The sequence below is a fragment of the Pipra filicauda genome, unplaced genomic scaffold, assembly GCF_003945595.2.
Source record: "Pipra filicauda isolate LSUMZ 115617 unplaced genomic scaffold, ASM394559v2 scaffold9_size5747161_pilon, whole genome shotgun sequence".
NCBI classification, from domain to species: Eukaryota; Metazoa; Chordata; class Aves; order Passeriformes; family Pipridae; genus Pipra; species Pipra filicauda.
Window position 1 is genome coordinate 1,582,623 of NW_024105198.1, and position 18,610 is coordinate 1,601,232.

Sequence of the window (18,610 nt, forward strand, 5' to 3'; positions counted from 1 at the left end):
GAGAAGAGCCTCTGGTTAGTGCTGTCCCTGTTGGGATGTGAGGCTTTTGTTTCCTTTCTTTCTTCCTTGCCTTCTCCTCCTGGCTGTGTCCCAGGGCAGCTCACGTGGCAGGGCTGGGTGTCTCCAAGGGTCAGAGCCACAACGATGTGCACAGCAAATAAAGTGCAAGATGATGCTCGAGGGAGCTGCGAGGGAGCAGCTCCTGGAAGTTCCCATGTTCCTTTCGAAGGCAGCTGCAGGCAGGGAGCAAAAGGAGAGTTGGAGGGTGGGCACGTGTTGCTGCCAATGCTCTTGGTGAGCACTGTCTCCAGTGCTGGGGTCTGTGATGTGGGGACAAGAGCAGGGGGGCATGGCCCTTGCTGCTGGGTGCTCACCCAGGAACCTCCCAGTGCTGCCAGCAGCCCCAGCCAAGGCTGAGAAGTTGTTTCTGCCTTTGGACTCCCTACTGTCTGGGTGTTCAGCGAGATCAGAACCAGTGGAATTTAAGGCTTTGAAAGGAAAAGGTAAAGCTCTGATAGCAAAGGGAGAAGTGACTCCCAGTGCTGGTGCTTTCAGGTCAGCCCTGCACAAGGTGCAGGACTCCCATGTGCAGGTCAGGGATGGATCCAGCCTTGGCCACTGCAAGTGATTAGATCCTGGAGGAATGGGGTAAAAATTAGCCCCTTCCTTTTTGCCTTGGGGATGCAAAGTTTTTGCTAACTGGTTATTAGAATGGCTTTTTGAGCAAAATAATGGGGCAGAAATTGGTGAAAGATGTGTTTCGTGATCACCTTCAAACTCTGCAGCTCCCTTTGACAGGACTCCAGAGCAGCACTTTTGGTCTCCTGCTCCCTGAGCACGAGAAGAGGTAAGTGCATGTGAGGGTGTTAAAATGTGGCTGCTTCTGCCCATTTTCCATCAAAGCAGTAGCTGTGGCACAGCCTCCAAAGCAGGGAAATCGCCACCGTCTTTGTTTTTCCCTGGGGCAGAGGGCTGGGAGGGGAGCAGGAGCAGACAGGCTGCCCGGGAAGCATCCCAGGTGCCATCCCCTCCTGTGGCAGGACCTGAGCCCGTCTGGGCTCTGCCGGCTGTGCCTGTCCCGGGGTGGGCAGTGACCCTTCACCAAGGTTTGCTGGGGACTCGGGGGTCACTGGGCTGCTCAGGATGGCTGCGACCTCCAGCCGGGCTCTGCCCTGGGAGTTGTCTGGAGTCCCTCCGGCCACCGAGGAGGTGACGGGTGCGGGGAGAGGGGAACACGCGGGTAGGCGAACGGAGCATCTCCAAGCAGCACATTCCTCTCCTCCCCCTTCGTCCCCAGACACAAAGCTGCTGTTAACTCCCCTGAAGCGCTCAGGGGACGGGTGTGCTGGAGCGATGGGAGCCGCGCGTGTGCGCACCTTCCCCGTGCACAGCCGGGGCCGCGCTGCCACCGCCGGGGTGCTGCCCAGCCACCTCTCCTGCCTCTCTGCCTGGGCAGGAGCGCGGGCAGCTCCGCCTACCCTGGCTTGGCTTTGCAGCCCAACGCGTGTTTTAAAAGCCTGATCGCTGCCGAGGCAGCCCGGGACGCTCCCGGGGAGGGATGCTCCCCTGCCACCCCTGCTAGCCCGGCGGAGGCAGCAGCGCAGTGTTGAAGGCTTCTGGGGACGCCAGGACAGTAAGTGGAGAGTGGTGGCCTCGCGGCAGTGGCACTGCTGCCCCAGGGAGGCGAGGAACGGGAGGGGTAGGGAAGGAGAGGCAAAGAAAGGGAGGGGGAGTCAAGGAAGGGAAGGGAACGAAAGGCACAGGAGTGGTGGGGTAGGCGAAAAAGGGAGGGGAAGGCAGGGCAAGGCAAGGGAAGGGAGGAGGAGGCAGGGAAAACAAGGCAAGGAAAGGGATGGATAGGCAAGTCAAGGGAAGAGGTAATAAAGGCAAGGCAAGTAAAGGAAAGGCATGGGGAGGGGTAGGCAAGGCAAGGGAGAGGAGGGAATGCAAGGCAAGGGCAGACTAGGGAATGCAAGGGCTCAAACCACATGATGTGTCCTGCATGTCTCGTGTCTGTTTTCTGCTTTTTGCAGGTCTCCGTGGTATCTCCACAGTGGTGATGACAGCGAAGAGCAATGGCCTGCAGAGCTCAGCAGCCAACCCCCACCCTGGCCCACCCACCCAAACCCGAGCGGAGGGGGACATGGAGGGGACAGGGCCCAGCACCAGGAGGTCAGGCTGGTCCCTGCTGTGGTGGAGGGAGGCAGTGGTGGGACAGGGGACGGGGAGGCCAGCTTGGCATGTCTGCTGAGACCTGGCACGGGCAGGGCTGCGATGCCCGACCCCTGCTGCCAACTCCCTCCATTTCCCCTGGCTGTGGCAGGTGCCATGATGGCACAGTGTGGTTGTGACACTCCTTTTCCCCACTGCAGGACCTGCTCAACCCAGGATGACACCTCCTCAGAGCTGTGGAGAGGAGCTCCCCTGGATGGGGAGGAGCAGACAGCTGCCTCTGCTTTCCGAGGCCAGGGAGCCTTGGCCAGGTACCTGTGTGTGCCACTGGCCTGGGGTGAGCCTGAGCCTCTCGTGCCTGGCTTTCCCACTGGGGCCTTGCAGGGCATTGGGATTCCCTCCTGCTGCATGGCATTCATGGGATGCAGGGACCAGCATCTGTGAATGCTGCTCCTTGTGCCCCACTGGCCATGGAGAGGGTTGTGGCATGGGATGGCTTCACCCCCACTGGGGCCCTGGGAGGGCTCAGGGGCTCCTTTCCCTTGCAGGCAGCCCCCCTCTGCCCCAGTGACCCACAGATTCCTCAAATTCTTGTGGAAATGGCATCAGGATTGGGGGAGAAGCTGTGGAACTCTACAGGGGTGGTCCCTCTTGCTTGTATATTTATGGTCCCACATCATCAATACTAGAGGGAAAAAGAAGTTTCTGGACTTGAGAGAGAGCTGTGAGAGTTTTGTTCTCAGCTGTAGCCCCCCCTGATGGGGGGCCTTGATGGCTCTCAAGCTTTTGCTTTCTCCTTGCTCTGTAGACAACTGACTCTGCCTCTCTCCCCTGCCCAGGATAACCCGGCTGGTGCTGGTGCTGAGGGACTGGGCCAACAGGAGCTTGCACGAGGAGCAGCAGAGGCCAGACCCCTTCCTGGAGCGCTTCCAAGGCCCCGAGCTCCCGACAGTGGCTGCGGGCACTGGTGATGAACCAGAGGATGAGGAGACTGAGAAGTTAAACTACAAGTAGGGTCCCTTTCCTGTGGTCCCAGCCCTCCTCGGCTGGAGCAGCTGTCCGTGGTGCTCAGGGGCTCCCAGTGGTGGTGGCTGATGGAGGTGGATGGGGATGGGAAAGGGGGAGGTGGGAGGCAGGGGTGGAAAGGATCCTTCCTGCCGTTTCCAGCCCCTGTCTTGGCAACCAGCCTGGCTTTGCTGGGTTCTTTTGCTGGTACACAGGACCTGGTGGTCTGTCCCTGTGGGAAAGACTTGGCGTGTGGGGTCTTCTGTCCTCTGGTCCATGCCCTGGTAGGAAACACACCTGGCATGGCTTGTGACAGGTAGCAGACCTCCCCAGTTGCAGAGCAGTTCCACACTAGGGTTATGTTGGGACACTTGTGCCCATGAGGAGCTGGACACCAGCCCAGGGGTGCGGGGTCTCCACCCTGCAACCACAGCAATCCCACCCAGGAGCCACAGACACGTGGGATTTGCCGGTCTCATCCATCATCTGCAGGATGAAAGGAGATGAAGGGAATGTGTTTGCTGCCCAGGCCTTCCCCCACAAAGAACAGCTTTGTGAAAAGGCTCTTTCAAATCCAGCCCTTTCATCTCCTCAGCTCATACTCCTGGTGAAAAGCAATAACCTGGCTTTTCTTCTGCTGACTAATTAGAGGGCAAAGCTCACGGACTACTCTGGACCCTACCATTATACATGGTAATTAAACCACCAAGAAATAATTGTTTTCTGCAGGAGAAAAATATCTGAGCCTTGTATCTGGGTCTTTACTAGTAATGGGAGAAAAAAACATTCTGCCCTGTGAGGTTGAGGGGAGTTTGTTAATAACCAGGAGGAGCTGAAGTGTGAAAGGGCTGCTCAGTGCCAGTGAGCCCTGGGGATGAGATGGGAACTTCTGCAGTTTTCTAGGTCTTCAGCTCCAGAAGTAAGAAAAGCCCCAGATGTGGTAACCCCAAGATGTGAGCTGCTGTTCATGGCTGTAGCAGGCTCCATGGCTGCAGGCCTGAGTGCAAACCCTTTGGGAAGAGGCATATGATTATTCCCTCTTCCTGGGCTAACCCTGAGCCCTGATTTTCCAGCCCTGGCTCCACTGTCAGCATAATGTCAGTGACTTTGACCACCTCTCATGGGCAGCACTGGTGATTTAAAGCTGAGATTGCATCAGCACTGTTATTGAGGTTATTAGTGCTTGTGGGTGCTACAACTGGCCAGGCTGCAGGTGAGTCTGTGCTTCCCCTGTGGCAGTGCTGTATGTCCTAGGGAGCAGAGTCCCTTTCTCAATACCCCAAATATTTAAGTCACACTTTCTTGGCAAAAAAAAAAAAAAAAGCACTTTTAATGGGGAGGCTGGACCACCTGCTTGACTGTGGCTGTATGGAGGCTGAATGTGAAGGATCACTGCTGGTCCCCACGCTCCAGGCACTGTGGGTGCTGCTGCCTGTGCTGCTGGGGAAGGAGACTTCAAGGCAGAGGTTTTGCCTTTGAAGCTGTCAGAAGCCATGGGGTGGGCACGGGGAATCTGTTGGCAAGTGGGCTGTTTCTTTTCTATCACTGGAGGGAGTTTTGCGTGTTCAAAAGCTGGAAGGGAGGGAAGGAGGGAGGGGGACAGGGTGTTCTGCCCTGCCAGGCTGCAGCAGCTAAGCCTATCAGCCCAGCCACAGAGTTTCTCTTCCCTGGCTTCTCCAGTGAGATCTGGCAACTGGAGCACACACATCTTATCTCCAAGTCTCAAGATGAGCAGGATCAAACACTTGGGAGCAGTTCAAAGGCTGGAGCCAGGGCTGTGCAGACTGCAGGCACGGTGGTGGCAGCCTCACCATGCCAAGGCCCAGGGCTGCTGCTCTGGGCCTTGGGCATCCCCTCCTGGTGCTGCCACTGATCTGCAGCACACTTTCCTTCCTGCTGTAATTAATCTTCTTTTAAGATCTGTCTGGCACCAGTTCATACCTCATCTGGGAGAGGCAATGTCATGTCACAAGAAGTTTTCTGATCACCCTCTCCCGTACATCTGTTCCTGGCTCTGCCACTGGGGTGCTGTGTCATGTAGGATGCCTGTTTTGCCTTACAGTTTCCTCTTCTGGTACATTATTGAGTCCAGATTTAGGGATAAAGGAGCTTAAACAGTGCTGGACATTTTTGTTCAGCACTGCTGGGATTGGTTTTAGCTCATAGACTGGCATTCAAGCTGCAGCAATATTTGAGCCAGTGCAGTGCAAAGAATGAAGGATGTGGCTCAGATGGTTCCTTCCAATGCTGTTTTCTATCTTTAGCCTTTTATTCATACATTGCCAGCTCTGGCCTCTCTCTGCTTCCAGGAGGAAATGGCAGTTCTTTGTGGTGGACCCTGCTGGGGACTGGTATTACCGTTGGCTGGCTGTGATTGCAGTTCCTGTCCTCTATAACTGGTGCTTGCTCATAGCCAGGTGAGCTGGGGGTCCCTGCCTTCCCTAAGCCTCCTGTTCCACCTGGTTGTAGTGGCTCAACCAGGATCAGACAACTGACACTGGTGGTGCTGGGGCTGGTGGGAACCTGAAGGAAAGGGACCCTCCCCTATCACTGTGAGTTGTGCGGTGCAAAGGCAGAGCCTCCATCCTCTGGCCCTGGTTGGAAAGGACCACGATTTCAGGGTAAAGCTACAACTTGCATTTGGGAGGTGGTTTCAAGACATTGCTTTACCTACATCATGGGAGGGCAGTTTTTTCAGAGAAGGGAGTTTTAATTTCTAGAAGAGGAGTGGCCAGTGGCCAAGCTCTGTTGTGGAGTTAGAACCAGCCTATATTCAGCTGTAATAATTAGAGATAATATGGAGATTTTTTGGTCTGGCACCCTGTTTTATGACCTTCTTCCAGGGCTTGCTTCACTGACCTGCAAGAAACCTATGTTGTCCTCTGGCTGGTGTTAGATTACATCTCAGATGCTCTCTACATTGGGGACACAGTGATCCGCCTGCGCACAGGTAAGCACAGGTAACTCACAGCATCCTGGATTGTGAGTGCTTTGCTTTAATCCCATACAAGTGGAGATGGGCTGCAAGGGAGAGGCCTAACCTACAGTTCTGTTAGAGGGAGGGTTTTGTCTACCTTGGCACTCACTAGTACGAAGCAGTCTCCAGAGAAAGAATCTAATTAAAAGATCTGAGAAATGGAGTAAGTTTCAGAATGAAGGATTAATCATCCCAGCTTTCAGCTTCACCTTTGAATAATTGTACAAAATTACCTGCATTACTATTAGTATTCAGGCATAGTTGGAAGGTCTGTATCTCTGATTTTGCATCAGTTCAGCTAATGAATTATCTACGTGGAAAAATGGTAGAATTTAATGTTCTCGGAATGTGGCTGTTGGCTGTACGTTTTCTGTCGGAACTGCAATAATTCATGATCTGGAGGATGGAAATCTTTGTGTCCCCATTTCTTCATGGCAACAGACTGAATCCCTGAGTGATATCTTTAGGTGGCTTTTGACAGATGAAGGGCTTTGGTGATAACAAAAGCTTGTAAACTGAGTAGAGCAGGTGGAACTGGTAATATTTGGATGACCCTGTGTATTCATGCACACAAGTGCATGACATACCATAAACTGTTGCTCAAGTGCTTACAAAACAGGCAGAAGAGTCAAACATAAGCCAAGATCATCATATCATTTGCTTCTCTTTAGGGTTTTTGGAACAGGGCCTCCTGATTAAGGACCTGAAGAAGCTACGGGATAACTACATCCACACCCTACAGTTCAAGCTGGATGTTGTCTCTGTCCTGCCCACAGACCTGGCATACTTTGCAGTGGGATTGCACTGCCCTGAATTACGTTTCAACAGGTTGCTGCACTTCTCCCGTATGTTTGAGTTCTTTGATAGGACTGAGACCAGAACCAGCCACCCCAACATCTTCCGCATCAGCAACTTGGTTCTTTACGTCCTGGTCATCATCCACTGGAATGCATGCATTTATTATGCCATCTCCAAGGCCATAGGCTTTGGAGAGGACACCTGGGTCTATCCCAATGTCACAGACCCCGAATATGGGCATCTGACCCGGGGGTATGTCTACTGTCTTTACTGGTCTACGTTGACTTTGACCACCATTGGAGAGACCCCTCCCCCTGTGCGGGATGAAGAATATCTCTTTGTGATCTTCGACTTCCTCATCGGGGTCCTCATCTTTGCCACCATTGTGGGGAATGTGGGATCCATGATATCCAACATGAATGCCACCAGGGCAGAGTTCCAGGCAAAAATTGACTCCATCAAGCACTACATGCAGTTCCGCAAGGTGAGCAAAGATTTGGAAACCAAAGTCATCAAGTGGTTTGACTACCTGTGGACCAACCAGAAGGCAGTGGACGAACGGGAGGTCCTCAAGAACCTCCCTGATAAGTTAAGGGCAGAGATTGCCATCAACGTTCACCTGGAGACACTGAAGAAGGTGAGGATTTTCCAGGACTGTGAGGCAGGACTGCTGGTGGAGCTGGTGCTGAAGCTTCACCCTCAGGTGTTTAGCCCAGGGGATTACGTTTGCCGGAAAGGGGACATTGGGAAAGAGATGTACATCATCAAGGAGGGGAAACTGGCTGTGGTGGCGGATGATGGAACCACACAGTATGCTCTGCTCACTGCAGGAGGCTGCTTTGGTGAGATCAGCATCCTCAACATCAAAGGGAGCAAAATGGGCAACAGGCGCACGGCCAACATCCGTAGCCTGGGCTACTCTGATCTCTTCTGCCTGTCAAAGGAAGATCTTATGGAAGCAGTCACAGAGTATCCTGATGCCAGAAAGATTTTGGAGGAGCGTGGCCGGGAGATACTGATCAAGGAAGGGCTGCTGGATGAGTCAGCTGCAGAGGAAAGCACAGAAGGGAAGAGCATGGAGGAGAAGCTGGACAGGGTGGCCGCGAACCTGGACACACTGCACACCCGCTTTGGCCGGCTCCTGGCAGAGTACAGTGATGCCCAGATGAAGCTCAAGCAGCGCATCACTGCTCTGGAGTCCAAGATGAGGCAGCAGGAACTGGAGGACTTCTTCTCCGACAGCTCAGACAGTCTGCTTGAGGACGAGGAGAAAGCTTCACCTGGTGGGATGCACTGAGGGGGAGCAGAGGTGAACTGGATGATGACTGCCTTGCACTGAGACAGTTTTTGCTGTTTCACAAGGCAGATCCTGTGGCTGCCTTGCCAAGGACTTCTCTCAAGTCCTTAGTGTTGCTGCTGCCACTGCCTTAATGGCACCTGACATGGCTCCAAGTCAAGGGATTGTTGTTGCTCCTCCTCCATCCTGTCCCTTTTCTCGTTGCCTTGATCTGAGACCTTGGACTTGGGTCACTAAAAAGAGGAGAATGGTTAATGCCACAGATGACACTTCCTTCCAACTCCTCCAAAAGGTCTGTGCCCACCAACCCTCCTTCCTTCTGTTTGCCTTAAGAGAAAGTGGGACATGAACCTGGCATGGAGAGACCAAAACAAAGCCAGATATTTACAAATGCTTTTTGTGTTCAGCCTTTATAACTCACTTTTGTTAATTAGTCCCCACAGAGTGTCTGTGAATGCTCAGTCTGCACCGAGAGACTCCTTATCTTCAAGATACCAAAACTCAGCTGAGACAGGCCAAACTGTACCTCCTATGTCTGCAAAAGGAGAGGATTTCTGGGTCACTGTCACTGCCCAGATCATCAGCACCCATGCTGAGGCTGGAAACTGAGCTGGCAGGGCCTGCAACTGCTGCCTCCTGATGCCTCTCTTTTCCCTTCTTCTCTATTTGGTGCAGGTGGTTTGGTACCCAGAGCACTGCACCTTCCTGAGGATGCTGTTGCCAAGCCCTCCCACTGCAGAGCCAGTGGGATTCCCATTTGGGCTGTGGATGTCTTGGATGACAAGTGCAATACCGAGGTACAGGGCTGGTTGTGCTACGTGCAGGAGGAAGACACAGACTGTCTTTCTCCTCTATCTGATGACAGCCAGATGTGCCAGAAAGAGTTTGACTGAAATGACATGTTTTTAAGGAACAGAGCCATGGTGGGAGCCAACTGTGCCCATATTTGCTTTGCTGTGGGTAGCTCAGAGAGAGCGCAGAACACATTTATTTTCTTAGGCAGGAGGTTTTCTTGTACTCAGTGGGAGTTTTGGGGCTTTGCACGCCAGTTGCCTCCTGGAGGAGAAATGAGTGGCAGAGCCACGGGGACACGTGTGAGGGTGGAAACGTGGCACCACTGTGTGTGCCAGCAAAGCCCTGCTGCAGCCCTGTGGGCTCCACGGTGTGAGCAGCTTGAGGGGTGCAGTGCAGGAACAGCCCCAAAAATCTGCAAGCAGCAGCAACTTCAGCACAAGCAGCAGTGCCATCCGTGCCTCAGGGTACCGGGCAGGTGCTGGAACTGGAGGATGCAACCTCTTTTCTTGCTTCTGACCCATGTGTTGGCATGTAGGGCACCCATGTGGCATCTGTGGGGTGGGCTAGGGCTGGTTTCCAACAGAACGTTTGGTGGAGAAGGAAATTCATGTGCTGGGTCAAATCGAGCTGAGAGTTTGGCTAAAATAACGGGATGACGCATAGGGAAGCATCAACTCAGAAAGGTTGATAGTGGAAAACAGGTTATTTCCTTTGTCCTTTCTTTTGCCTCTAATGTGAGACTGCCTCTCTTCATTTCATATGAACATTTTCCTTTTAAAAACAATGGCCTTGCTTTTTTGGGATTGGTGGGGTAGGAACGGTTACATTATCAAAATTAGAATGTGGGCTACGATAAGAAGGTATTTTTTATCATCTCTAAATTAAATTGTAGATTTTCTGTGGTTTTTTTTTTTTCTTTACATTTATTACCAAGATGCTTTTCATTGAACTCGAGGTGGTTTCAGTCCTGCTTTTCCGTACAACGGCACGAGCTCTGGCTCCCCGCTTCCCCCTTTCCTGTGAGTTGTCGCCCCTGAGTTTGCCGCTGGCTCTTTGCGGAGCCCCCCAGGACCCCCCGCTCCCCCCGCACCCCCGGCCCAGCGCTGCGGGGCGCAGGGGCGGCAGCGGCCGGCAGAGAGCGCTGCGGGCCGCGGAACCGCCGCGTTCGTGCGGGACCCTCGGGATGTGCGGGATCCTCCGGGTGGAATCCCCTGTGCGGGGTCCTCCGGGTGTGCGGGGTCCTCCGGGTGTGCGGGGTCCTCCGGGTGTGCGGGGTCCTCCGGGTGTGCGGGACCCTCCGACTGGGACCCTCTGGGTGGGATCTCCTGTGCGGGACCTTCGGTGTGTGCGGGACCTTCGGTGTGTGCGGGACCTTCGGTGTGTGCGGGACCTTCGGTGTGTGCGGGGTCCTCCGGGTGTGTGGGACCCTCCGGGTGCGGGATCATCCGAGTGGAATGCCCTGTGCGGGATCCTCGGGGTGTGCGGGACCCTCCAGGTCTGCAAGACCCTCCGGGTGGGATCCCCTGTGCGGGACCCTCGGGGTATGCGGGACCCTCCGGGTGTGGGGGCTCCCTCCGGACAAGACCCCCTGTGCGGAATCCTCCCTGCGAGTGGGGGGGACCCTCTGGCTGTGCGGGAGCCCCTGTGCGGGATTCTCTGGCCGTGCGGGAGCCGGCGTGCGAGGGATCCTCTCTCTGTGCAGGACCTTCCGGGCAGGCGAAGGACCCTCTGTGCAGGACTTTCTCTGCTGGACCCTCCGGGTGGGCAGCGGGATCCTCTGGGCGGGCAGAGGGACTCTCCGGGCGGGACCCTCCGTGCAGGACCCTCTGTGAGGACGGGGGGACCTTTCAGAGTGCGGGCGGCAGAGTCGCAGCCTTCGGCGACACGACCCCAAGTATTTCCCGAAGCTTCTTCCACCCGGACCCGCGCCCCGCTCCGTGGGCTTTGCCTCATTTGCGGGGCGGAGCGGGGCTGGCCGGGGGTCAGCAGATCCTCTGCTCCTTCCTCGGGGTCGGGAGCTGCCGGCAGCTTAGGACTGTCTGGCTTATTCCTGCAGACGGGGAGAAAAAGGAAGCAAACGCCCTCCCTCCCCCTCGGTTTTAATCCGAGATAATAATGCACTCGGGAAATTTTAAGCCTTCAGACAAATGACCCCAGGGGATGGCTTTGTGAATTCAGAGCAGATCCCGCTTGTTTCCTCAAGGCGGCAAGCCAGGAAATCATGGATTGATGAACCGCTTGACGGGCCTGCTAATGAAATTAGCAGCAGCTCCATGATTTTTTCAGTGAGCGGGACAGGCAGATGTTGAAGGGAAGCACACAGTGGCACAGCTGCACTTGCAGGCTGCCTGAATTCCTGGCAGAGCGGACATGGGGCTCAGCAGACACAGCTTTGGCTGCTGCCCGTTTCACAGGTGGTTTTACCTTTCCCTGCATTGCTAAGGCTCTTCTGGAGGTGGGGAGCAGAGGGTTGCCGAAGGCTGCTCCTTAGGGCTGGCATCCAGAAGGAAAACCCAAGGGTACCCACTGTAAGGGTCTGCTCAGTGCCCTGCAGTGACTTGCCCATGCACCACAATGCACCGAGCTATTTGGCCATATATTATTAATTGTTTCTTTCTTTTAGATCTCTCCCATTGCCAAAAATAATCCCCTGGACAACAGAAGCTTTCTCAGCTGTGGGTTGTGGATGGGAGAGGTCAAATATGGAGCAAATATATTGAAATTCGGAGAGGTCATACCAGGGGGAAATGTGTGTGCTTCACCAGGCAGCCCCCCATGCAGTGCCATTGAAGCAGGGAAGCCCCCTGACTTTTGCAGAGATGTTTTCTGCTACCAGAGGGTGCGTCTTCAGGCCTCACCTGCTTCTACCAGAGCTGCGGGAAAAGAGCTGGGATGCTCAGGCGAATCAACCATAAATGTGTTGTGTGATGCTGGGCTTCTCTCCCCTCTGAGCGTCATTTCTAGGAATGAAATAGTCATCCCTGGATGATACCCAGAAAAAGCTCTCTCATCGACCTCTGGGAAGTGCAAGTACCCATTTCACAGCTGGGGAAAATGGAGACAACTCAGCAGGACACAACAGTGATGACTCCTGCCTCCCAGAAGCCTGCTTTTTGTTTCTCTTAAGATGTTCATGAACAGGCCATTTGGAGCAAGCCCCAAAATAACCTCTTCTTAGGCTGTGGACAGCAGGGCTGGACACTGCAGCACAGGAGACCACCTGGCTTTGCCCATTCTCCAGAGGGAAGTTAGGTCAGCAGGCTGCAAGCAAGGTTTGTGTGAGTTTGGACCAGAGGATTTTGGGGTTTCAGAGCAGCTTTGAGCCCATGGTCTGGCGTGAAGCCTGAAGTCCTGCAGCACAGCAGGCTCAGCCAGGTGAGATCTGCTGTGGGGTGTGCAGTGCTGGGGGAAAGGTGTGAAGCACAGGGGCTATGGGGATGGTTGGCTCATGGCTCACCAGGAGCCCAGGTGCCTGTGGTTCTGGCGTGTGCCGTGGCAGGATCAGCAGCACAGCTGCTCTTGGTGCTGCTGCTCTTCCCCACAGCGCTGTGCCTCTGTGACAGTTGCACTGCACTGCTGAGGTGGGGTCTGGCTGTCCAGTCCTGCTCTGTCTTGTGTCTCTCCTATGCACTAGCTGGACCAGAGTCTCTTGAAAATCAGGGAAGTTTGGAAGCAGCTCCAAGCTCTCTAGCATGGGCCTCTGAGAACTCCCTAGATGGCTTTTCCTCCCCCATCTCCTGCCTCCTCTGCACCCAGGGGAGCCAAGGACTGCGAGTGGTGCTGGTGCTGCCATCCCAGGAGTGAGGCACTGCATGCAGAGGGCTGCTGCAAGCGAGATTCCACCCGTTCTCCAGGGGCTGGGATGTGGAGGTGGTGTAGAAGGTCACCAGCCTCCCATGCAGCTGTTTCCTGGAGGGGGAATGGCTTGCTCATGCTCATTTGGATTCAATAGCTCTGAAATCAAAGCACTGCCTGCTTCTCCTGCAGGTATGAGTGGGGTTCCAAAGCAAAGGTTCTGTGCTCAGCTTGTCCTCCTGGTCCACGGGTGATGCTGGATGTGCCGTGTCCTGGGGCTGCTCCTGGGAAGTGGCTGGAGAGGGCAGCCCCTACCCACCCACACAGGAGCTGCTGCCAAAGGGGGTGTGGTGGTGCTGGGCAATGTGTGTTTTCTTTGCAGCCCCTGACGACCATCTGAGGACCTTTCTGAGGTGTGGTCTGCCCTTTGGAGGGGAAGGTTGGTGCTGAGCACCCAGCACACCACACAGGCCGGTGGGTGTTGAGTCCCAGTTTTTTCTTGTGGAGCCAAAGTCCTCTATCTCCCTGTCTTCATGTGGACTCTCGGTGTGGTGTGGGGGCCGTATCACCATCCCCATGAGCATGTTTCCCAGCCATGAGGAGCAGAACCTAAGTGGATGAATGGACCCCTCTTGTAGGTGGCAGGAGGCTGCAGACCTGCACATCATGCAGGTCCAGGCCAGCCTGTCTGTGAGCTCCCATGGTGTTTGACTCGCTCTCCTTCTTTTCTGGTGCTGCCTTCTCTTTGGTTAAACAGGCAGAAGTACCCAATCCGAAGTACTTGGATTCCTGAATCCAAGTGTATGTTGCCATGACAGCAGCTCAGGGTGATGGTGAGCAGGAGGTGAAGCCATCTCAACCATCTTCCTTGGAGGGCTGGATGGAAGATCCTGGGTGCCTTCCCAACACCCTTTCTCCCCCTGACCCACTGCTTTGGGGCTTCTGAGGGTGAAGGTTTCCTTGTCCCATCGTGGGGCTCTCCCTGGTGCCTTCCTCAGCCCAGAACTGCAGGTGGTCTCCCAAGAGAAATTCCCCAGGCTGGTGGTCTATGGGGGAAAGGCTCAAGCTGAGATGGTGTTCAGTAACTCAGCTGGAGCAAGGTGGGGTTTGGGAGAGCCCAGCAGACTCTTCCCATTGCTGGGAGAGCACAGTTCAGACAAGCTGTGCCTGGGCAGTGCAGGGGGTGGGAGCCAGGCAGCTTTGGCAGGGTTGCAGGTCTTGGAGCAAGGATCCAGGCTTGGGGTAGGTGACAGGACTGGTTGCCTGTGAGCTTGCCACCTCTTATGGGGGCACCCACCTTGGCTGGTTCCTCCCTGCAGTCGGTTTAGGATGAGAACTTGCAGAGCCAGGGGCTGCAAGGAGGGATGTTTGTAGACTGCAGGTCTTTTTCCCTCTCCTTCTTCTGTGACTTCAGTCATCCTTGCACCCTCCCTGCCCCAAGTGACACATTTCTGCTGGAACTGTTCCTAAAATTGCCTTTTAGTCTCGGCCACATGTCACATTATATCTTCTGGACTAGAGAGTGGAGGGGAAATACAGTAGAGGATTTAGGTTTATCCCTCTCGGAGCCAGATAAAGTCTGTTACAGAGAGTGAATCCCTCTGCCTGCCTGCCTGGATGGATTACCTGCAGTTGCAGCAGGACCTTTGATCCCCTCCAGTGCTGTGATCCCCGTGTGTGATGTGGGATGGTGGCAGGGGGGTGCTGGTGAAGTGGCCACTGGCCCTCTCCATGCCTGGCTGTGCTTTAGGAAGAACTGCCCGCTTGGCAAGGCAGTATGGCCTGAAGAGCTTGGGCAGAACAGGCTTCTCGCTGGGGACAACAGGATAGGCTGGCAGAAGTGAGAAAAAGGAGCCCAAGTGTGTGCCTGAATTCCCCCTTGGAGCTCAGGGGAAGCCAGGATAACACACCAGGCAATGGGGGAAGATCTCCCCATGAGGTGGGTGCAAACCTTGCTGAGGAATCTAACAGGGCAGTTTTGAAGGGAGGAAATTTTGAAGGTACTCTGGCACTTCTCTGTGAAGGTTTTGGAGCATATTCAGAGGAAAAGGAATTTCCTGCAGGTTCTTCCTTGCTTCTGAGTCCTGAGAAGGGGATGCTGCACTTGGGTACCCCGTTTCGTTTGTACTCTGGGTCGTGGTGTCGTTTGCTTGGTGTGTGAGGTCAGAGGGATGGGGAACAAGCCTTCAGGCACAGTTTCTGGCCCTTTTCTGATCCCTTGAGGACAGCTGTTGGTAGCTATACAAGACAGAGGGCTGGGGAGATGGTGGCATGGGGAGTGCAGAGCAAGAGAGTGGCAGTTTCTCCCCTCATGGGTGGCTGTGGGTGCTCCTGAGCCTATTCACAGCTCTGTCTCTGACAGAGCACTCTCTACATGCTCTTCACTTGGCTTGTCTCTTGAGACAAAGTTTTTTTTACCCTTGTTGAGAAGTGAGGATACAGCTGCCACCTTCCCCTCCAGACAGACCCACACTGGCCAGGCAGAGGCAACTCCAGCTCCTTTCTTGTCATGAGCATCTTCCTCACCTATATAGAATCACAGAATGGCCTGGGTTGGAAGGGACCTTAAAGATTATTTAGTTCTACCCCCCTGCCATGTACAGGGATGTCTTTCACTAGACCAGGTTGCTCAGAGCTCCATCCTGCCTGGCTTTGAACTCTTCCAGGGATGGGGCATCCACAACTCTTCTGGTGCCAGGGCCTCACCACCCTTGCAGGAAGAATATCTTCCTAATATCAAACCTAAACCTAGTCTTTCAGTTTGAGTACATTCCCATGAACTGTGGGTTTCTGCTGAGAGAAACCTGGCCATGGCAGAGCCCTGAGGCCCTGCTGGTGTCCTCCATCTCCCCCGCTCCCATCCCCACGGACAGGCAGCGACAGGCGCCGGCTTTGGTTTTAAAACCCGTCTCGTAGCAGGGAGGCTCCAGTGGTGTGTGCAGAGTGGATGAGCTGGAAGTTGTCTGGATTTGCTGGCCCCGGGCACCCTCTGAGTCCTGTGTGTACCTGAGTCACAAAGACAACATCTTCTGTGTGTTTGCGTGTGGCTTCGCAGACGTGAAGGTCAGAGGGCTCTGCGAGCGGTGACCTTTGAGTGTGCTGTGCCATCGCTGCACAAACACATCCCCAATGTGCTTTTCCCCCTTTTCAGGATTTTTGTCTGCCTACTACCAGCTAGGCTTAGAAATAAAAGGGCCATGTCAAACGAGGGTTCACATGGAGCTGATGTGATGGGAATCTTGGAGATTTTTCTGGTAAAGAAAAGAACTGGTGTCTTGTGGACAGTGTGTAGTACAAGCAGGGTTGTCAGAGCAGCTGTTATTTGCTGCAGACACCTGTCTGCAGCACTGCAGTCTTACTGTCCCCTGTTCTTCTTCCAGGCTCCTCATCCCTCTTTCCCCCTGTGACTCAGTCCGGACAGTCTTGAATGCCACAGGAATCAATACTTTTAATTAGCTGCCATTTCTCATTTCTGCTTTATTGCTTGGGTAAGCAAATTAAAAGCGAGCCTGTTGTGGGGAAATGTTACCCTGGGTGGGCTGTAAGGACAGGCTGTTTCTTGCCCCTGGGAGGACTGAGATGCTGCCAGGCACAGGGATGGAGCCGGAGAGGAGTTGCAGGGGGAGCATGCAAAGGAGATGGAGAACAGCTTGGTTTATTTGGGGTGCTGGGGGAAGCTGAGCAAAGAGGGGGATGAGGGATCTGGGGCTAGCCAGCTCTCTGCCACGTGGCCAAACTTCTCTGTATCCCTCCACTTGGTTTTCATGGTGGGCAAAGCCTCTGGACTGAGAAGGTGCAGCGTGCACAGGCACACGGAGGGGTTTTGCCAGGGCTGAGCAGCCCCACTGGGGCAGAATTTGGGGGGCTGTCAGGCCCAGGCAAGTCTTAAGAATGGTGCCTGTTATATCTGCCCCCAGAAGCATCCTGGGGAAGGCTGCAGGAGGTGAAGCAGAGAGGGACAGACCCTCTGGCTTGAGGTTGGTGTGGGGCTGAGCTCTTGCTTGCGGGCAGATATCCTGGGCACTTTCTCAGCCCCACAACATCCTTCCAGCCTTGATCAGATCCAGCTTAGTGCTGTGGGCAGATGCAGGTGGGAAGCCCCAGCAGCCACAAGGGGATGTCCTTTGCCCTGAGAAGGGATCCTGTTGATCCCCACGCACAGGAGCAAAGGGCTTCCTGCTGCTACAGGGGCTCAGCACGCTGTAATACCCTCAGGTCTTATATGAACTGGTAACGTGCTGCTGTCTGCATGGGCATGGATGTGCTTTCCCACGGGCAGACTGGTCCTTCACAGAGGTTCAAAGCCTCTCTTTGCTGCCTTTGACCTGGGCTGCTCTTGGGGATGTGGCTCAGCTACCTGATGAGAGGCAGTCCCTGCTGTCCCCTCAGCTGCCTCTGCAGTGGTATCAGCAGCAGACTGAGAGCAGAGCTCTGTGCTTTTCCACTCTGCCTTGGCGTGCCAAGGCCTTGGATGCAAGGCAGAGATGGGCTGCTGAAGGGGCTTTCAGAGCTCACACAGCCACAGTGGGTGGCTGTGCAGGGTGGAGGAAGTGAGTTGGTCTGTGCCCTGACCCATGAATGTTGCTTGGCAGGGAAAAGAGCTGAGAGGTGCTACCTCTGACCAGGTCTCTGTGAAAGGGATGATGTTGACCTATCAAGGCATGGCAGTTCCCTGTATCCCATCCACTCTAGGAGGCAGGGCAGGACAGAGATGTGTTAGCTGAGCTGGAGGGTGTTATCTGCCAAAAGCCAAATACACCTTTCTTATGCCAAGCCTCAAAATGTACTGTTTGCCTAGTTTAAAATTTTAACAATATAACCAAAAATGCAATGAACAGTTGTTTTTATTACCAGTCCAGTTAAAATGCTGCTAACACTGACAGCCTATCGATTGTGCAATCAATACCTAACAAATGCCATCAGCACTGCTGCAGTTAAAGCTGCTCTGCAAGTCAGAGCCTGTATTCCCCCTGGTGTTGGGCTCCCCTGGCTCCCTTGGGGTACAGGCAGTGTGGGCAAGGAGCCATCACCCTCCTCAGCTCTTTGCCAGGAGCACTGAGCCCCTCACCATGGGGGATTCCTCCTCTTGGAGTCCACTTTGGGCTGTTTTCACGTGTTTTCCAACAGGCTCTTTCTTCACTCGTCTGTGAGGTCACATTGCATCTGACTTGACTAAACCTGTTAACCTTGCACATCCACGTGACAGCTCCTTGTCTGATGCTTCTGTTACCCCTGAGGGGGGTTTTGCTCAGCTCCCAAGTTTGCATTGCCATCCATGAGATGTGTGTGTGTGTGGGGGTCCCACATCACCTGTGCCCACAGCTTCAGAGCTCGGGCTCATAGTGCTGCCCCTGCAGCTTATTTTGAGGCCTCTGGTGGTTCACCCTACTTCAGCTTTTACATCATTTATCTGTACCACAGCTACGAACAACTACGTGGTGCTGTACTGCACAGTGAGCCTTCTCTGCTCCCTGGCACTCCCTTCTCCCTCCTACCTGGTCTTTAATCCATAGGTGGGATTCCCAGGTGGTGTCCTGAGCAGGTCTCCCTGGGCCACCCCTTGCATCCTTAATGAACTCATAACTCTGGCAGACATGGCTCGTGCCTGCCTTCCAGCTCCCTCCATGGAAGGGAAGTGTAAATTATTATTTTTAATATCATGTGCTGATACAAGCTCTTCTTACAAGACTCTTCCAGGGAGTCTTATTCCCATTCAACCCCCTGTGATCCCTGCATATCTCACCATTATCTGGACACTCCTGAATTTGGGG

The 18,610-nt window shown here is 54.3% G+C and overlaps 1 protein-coding gene and 1 long non-coding RNA gene across 2 annotated transcripts in view; both read left to right on the forward strand.

The window, feature by feature from the left end:
* Positions 1-1,967: 1,967 nt before the first annotated feature.
* Positions 1,968-9,913, forward strand: CNGA2 (cyclic nucleotide gated channel subunit alpha 2). The gene is made up of 6 exons (XM_027724826.2): positions 1,968-2,172; positions 2,373-2,483; positions 3,012-3,182; positions 5,487-5,594; positions 6,021-6,127; positions 6,826-9,913. Exons 1-6 carry the CDS (start codon positions 1,970-1,972, stop codon positions 8,247-8,249), a joined length of 2,124 nt encoding a protein of 707 aa, XP_027580627.2. The 5' UTR covers positions 1,968-1,969; the 3' UTR covers positions 8,250-9,913.
* A 1,781-nt stretch (positions 9,914-11,694) lies between these two features.
* LOC120322531 overlaps positions 11,695-18,610 on the forward strand; it is a 33,461-nt gene continuing 26,545 nt past the window's right edge. Inside the window, exon 1 of the long non-coding RNA XR_005562297.1 lies at positions 11,695-12,419. This is a non-coding gene — a long non-coding RNA (uncharacterized LOC120322531). The remainder of the gene's footprint in view (positions 12,420-18,610) is intronic.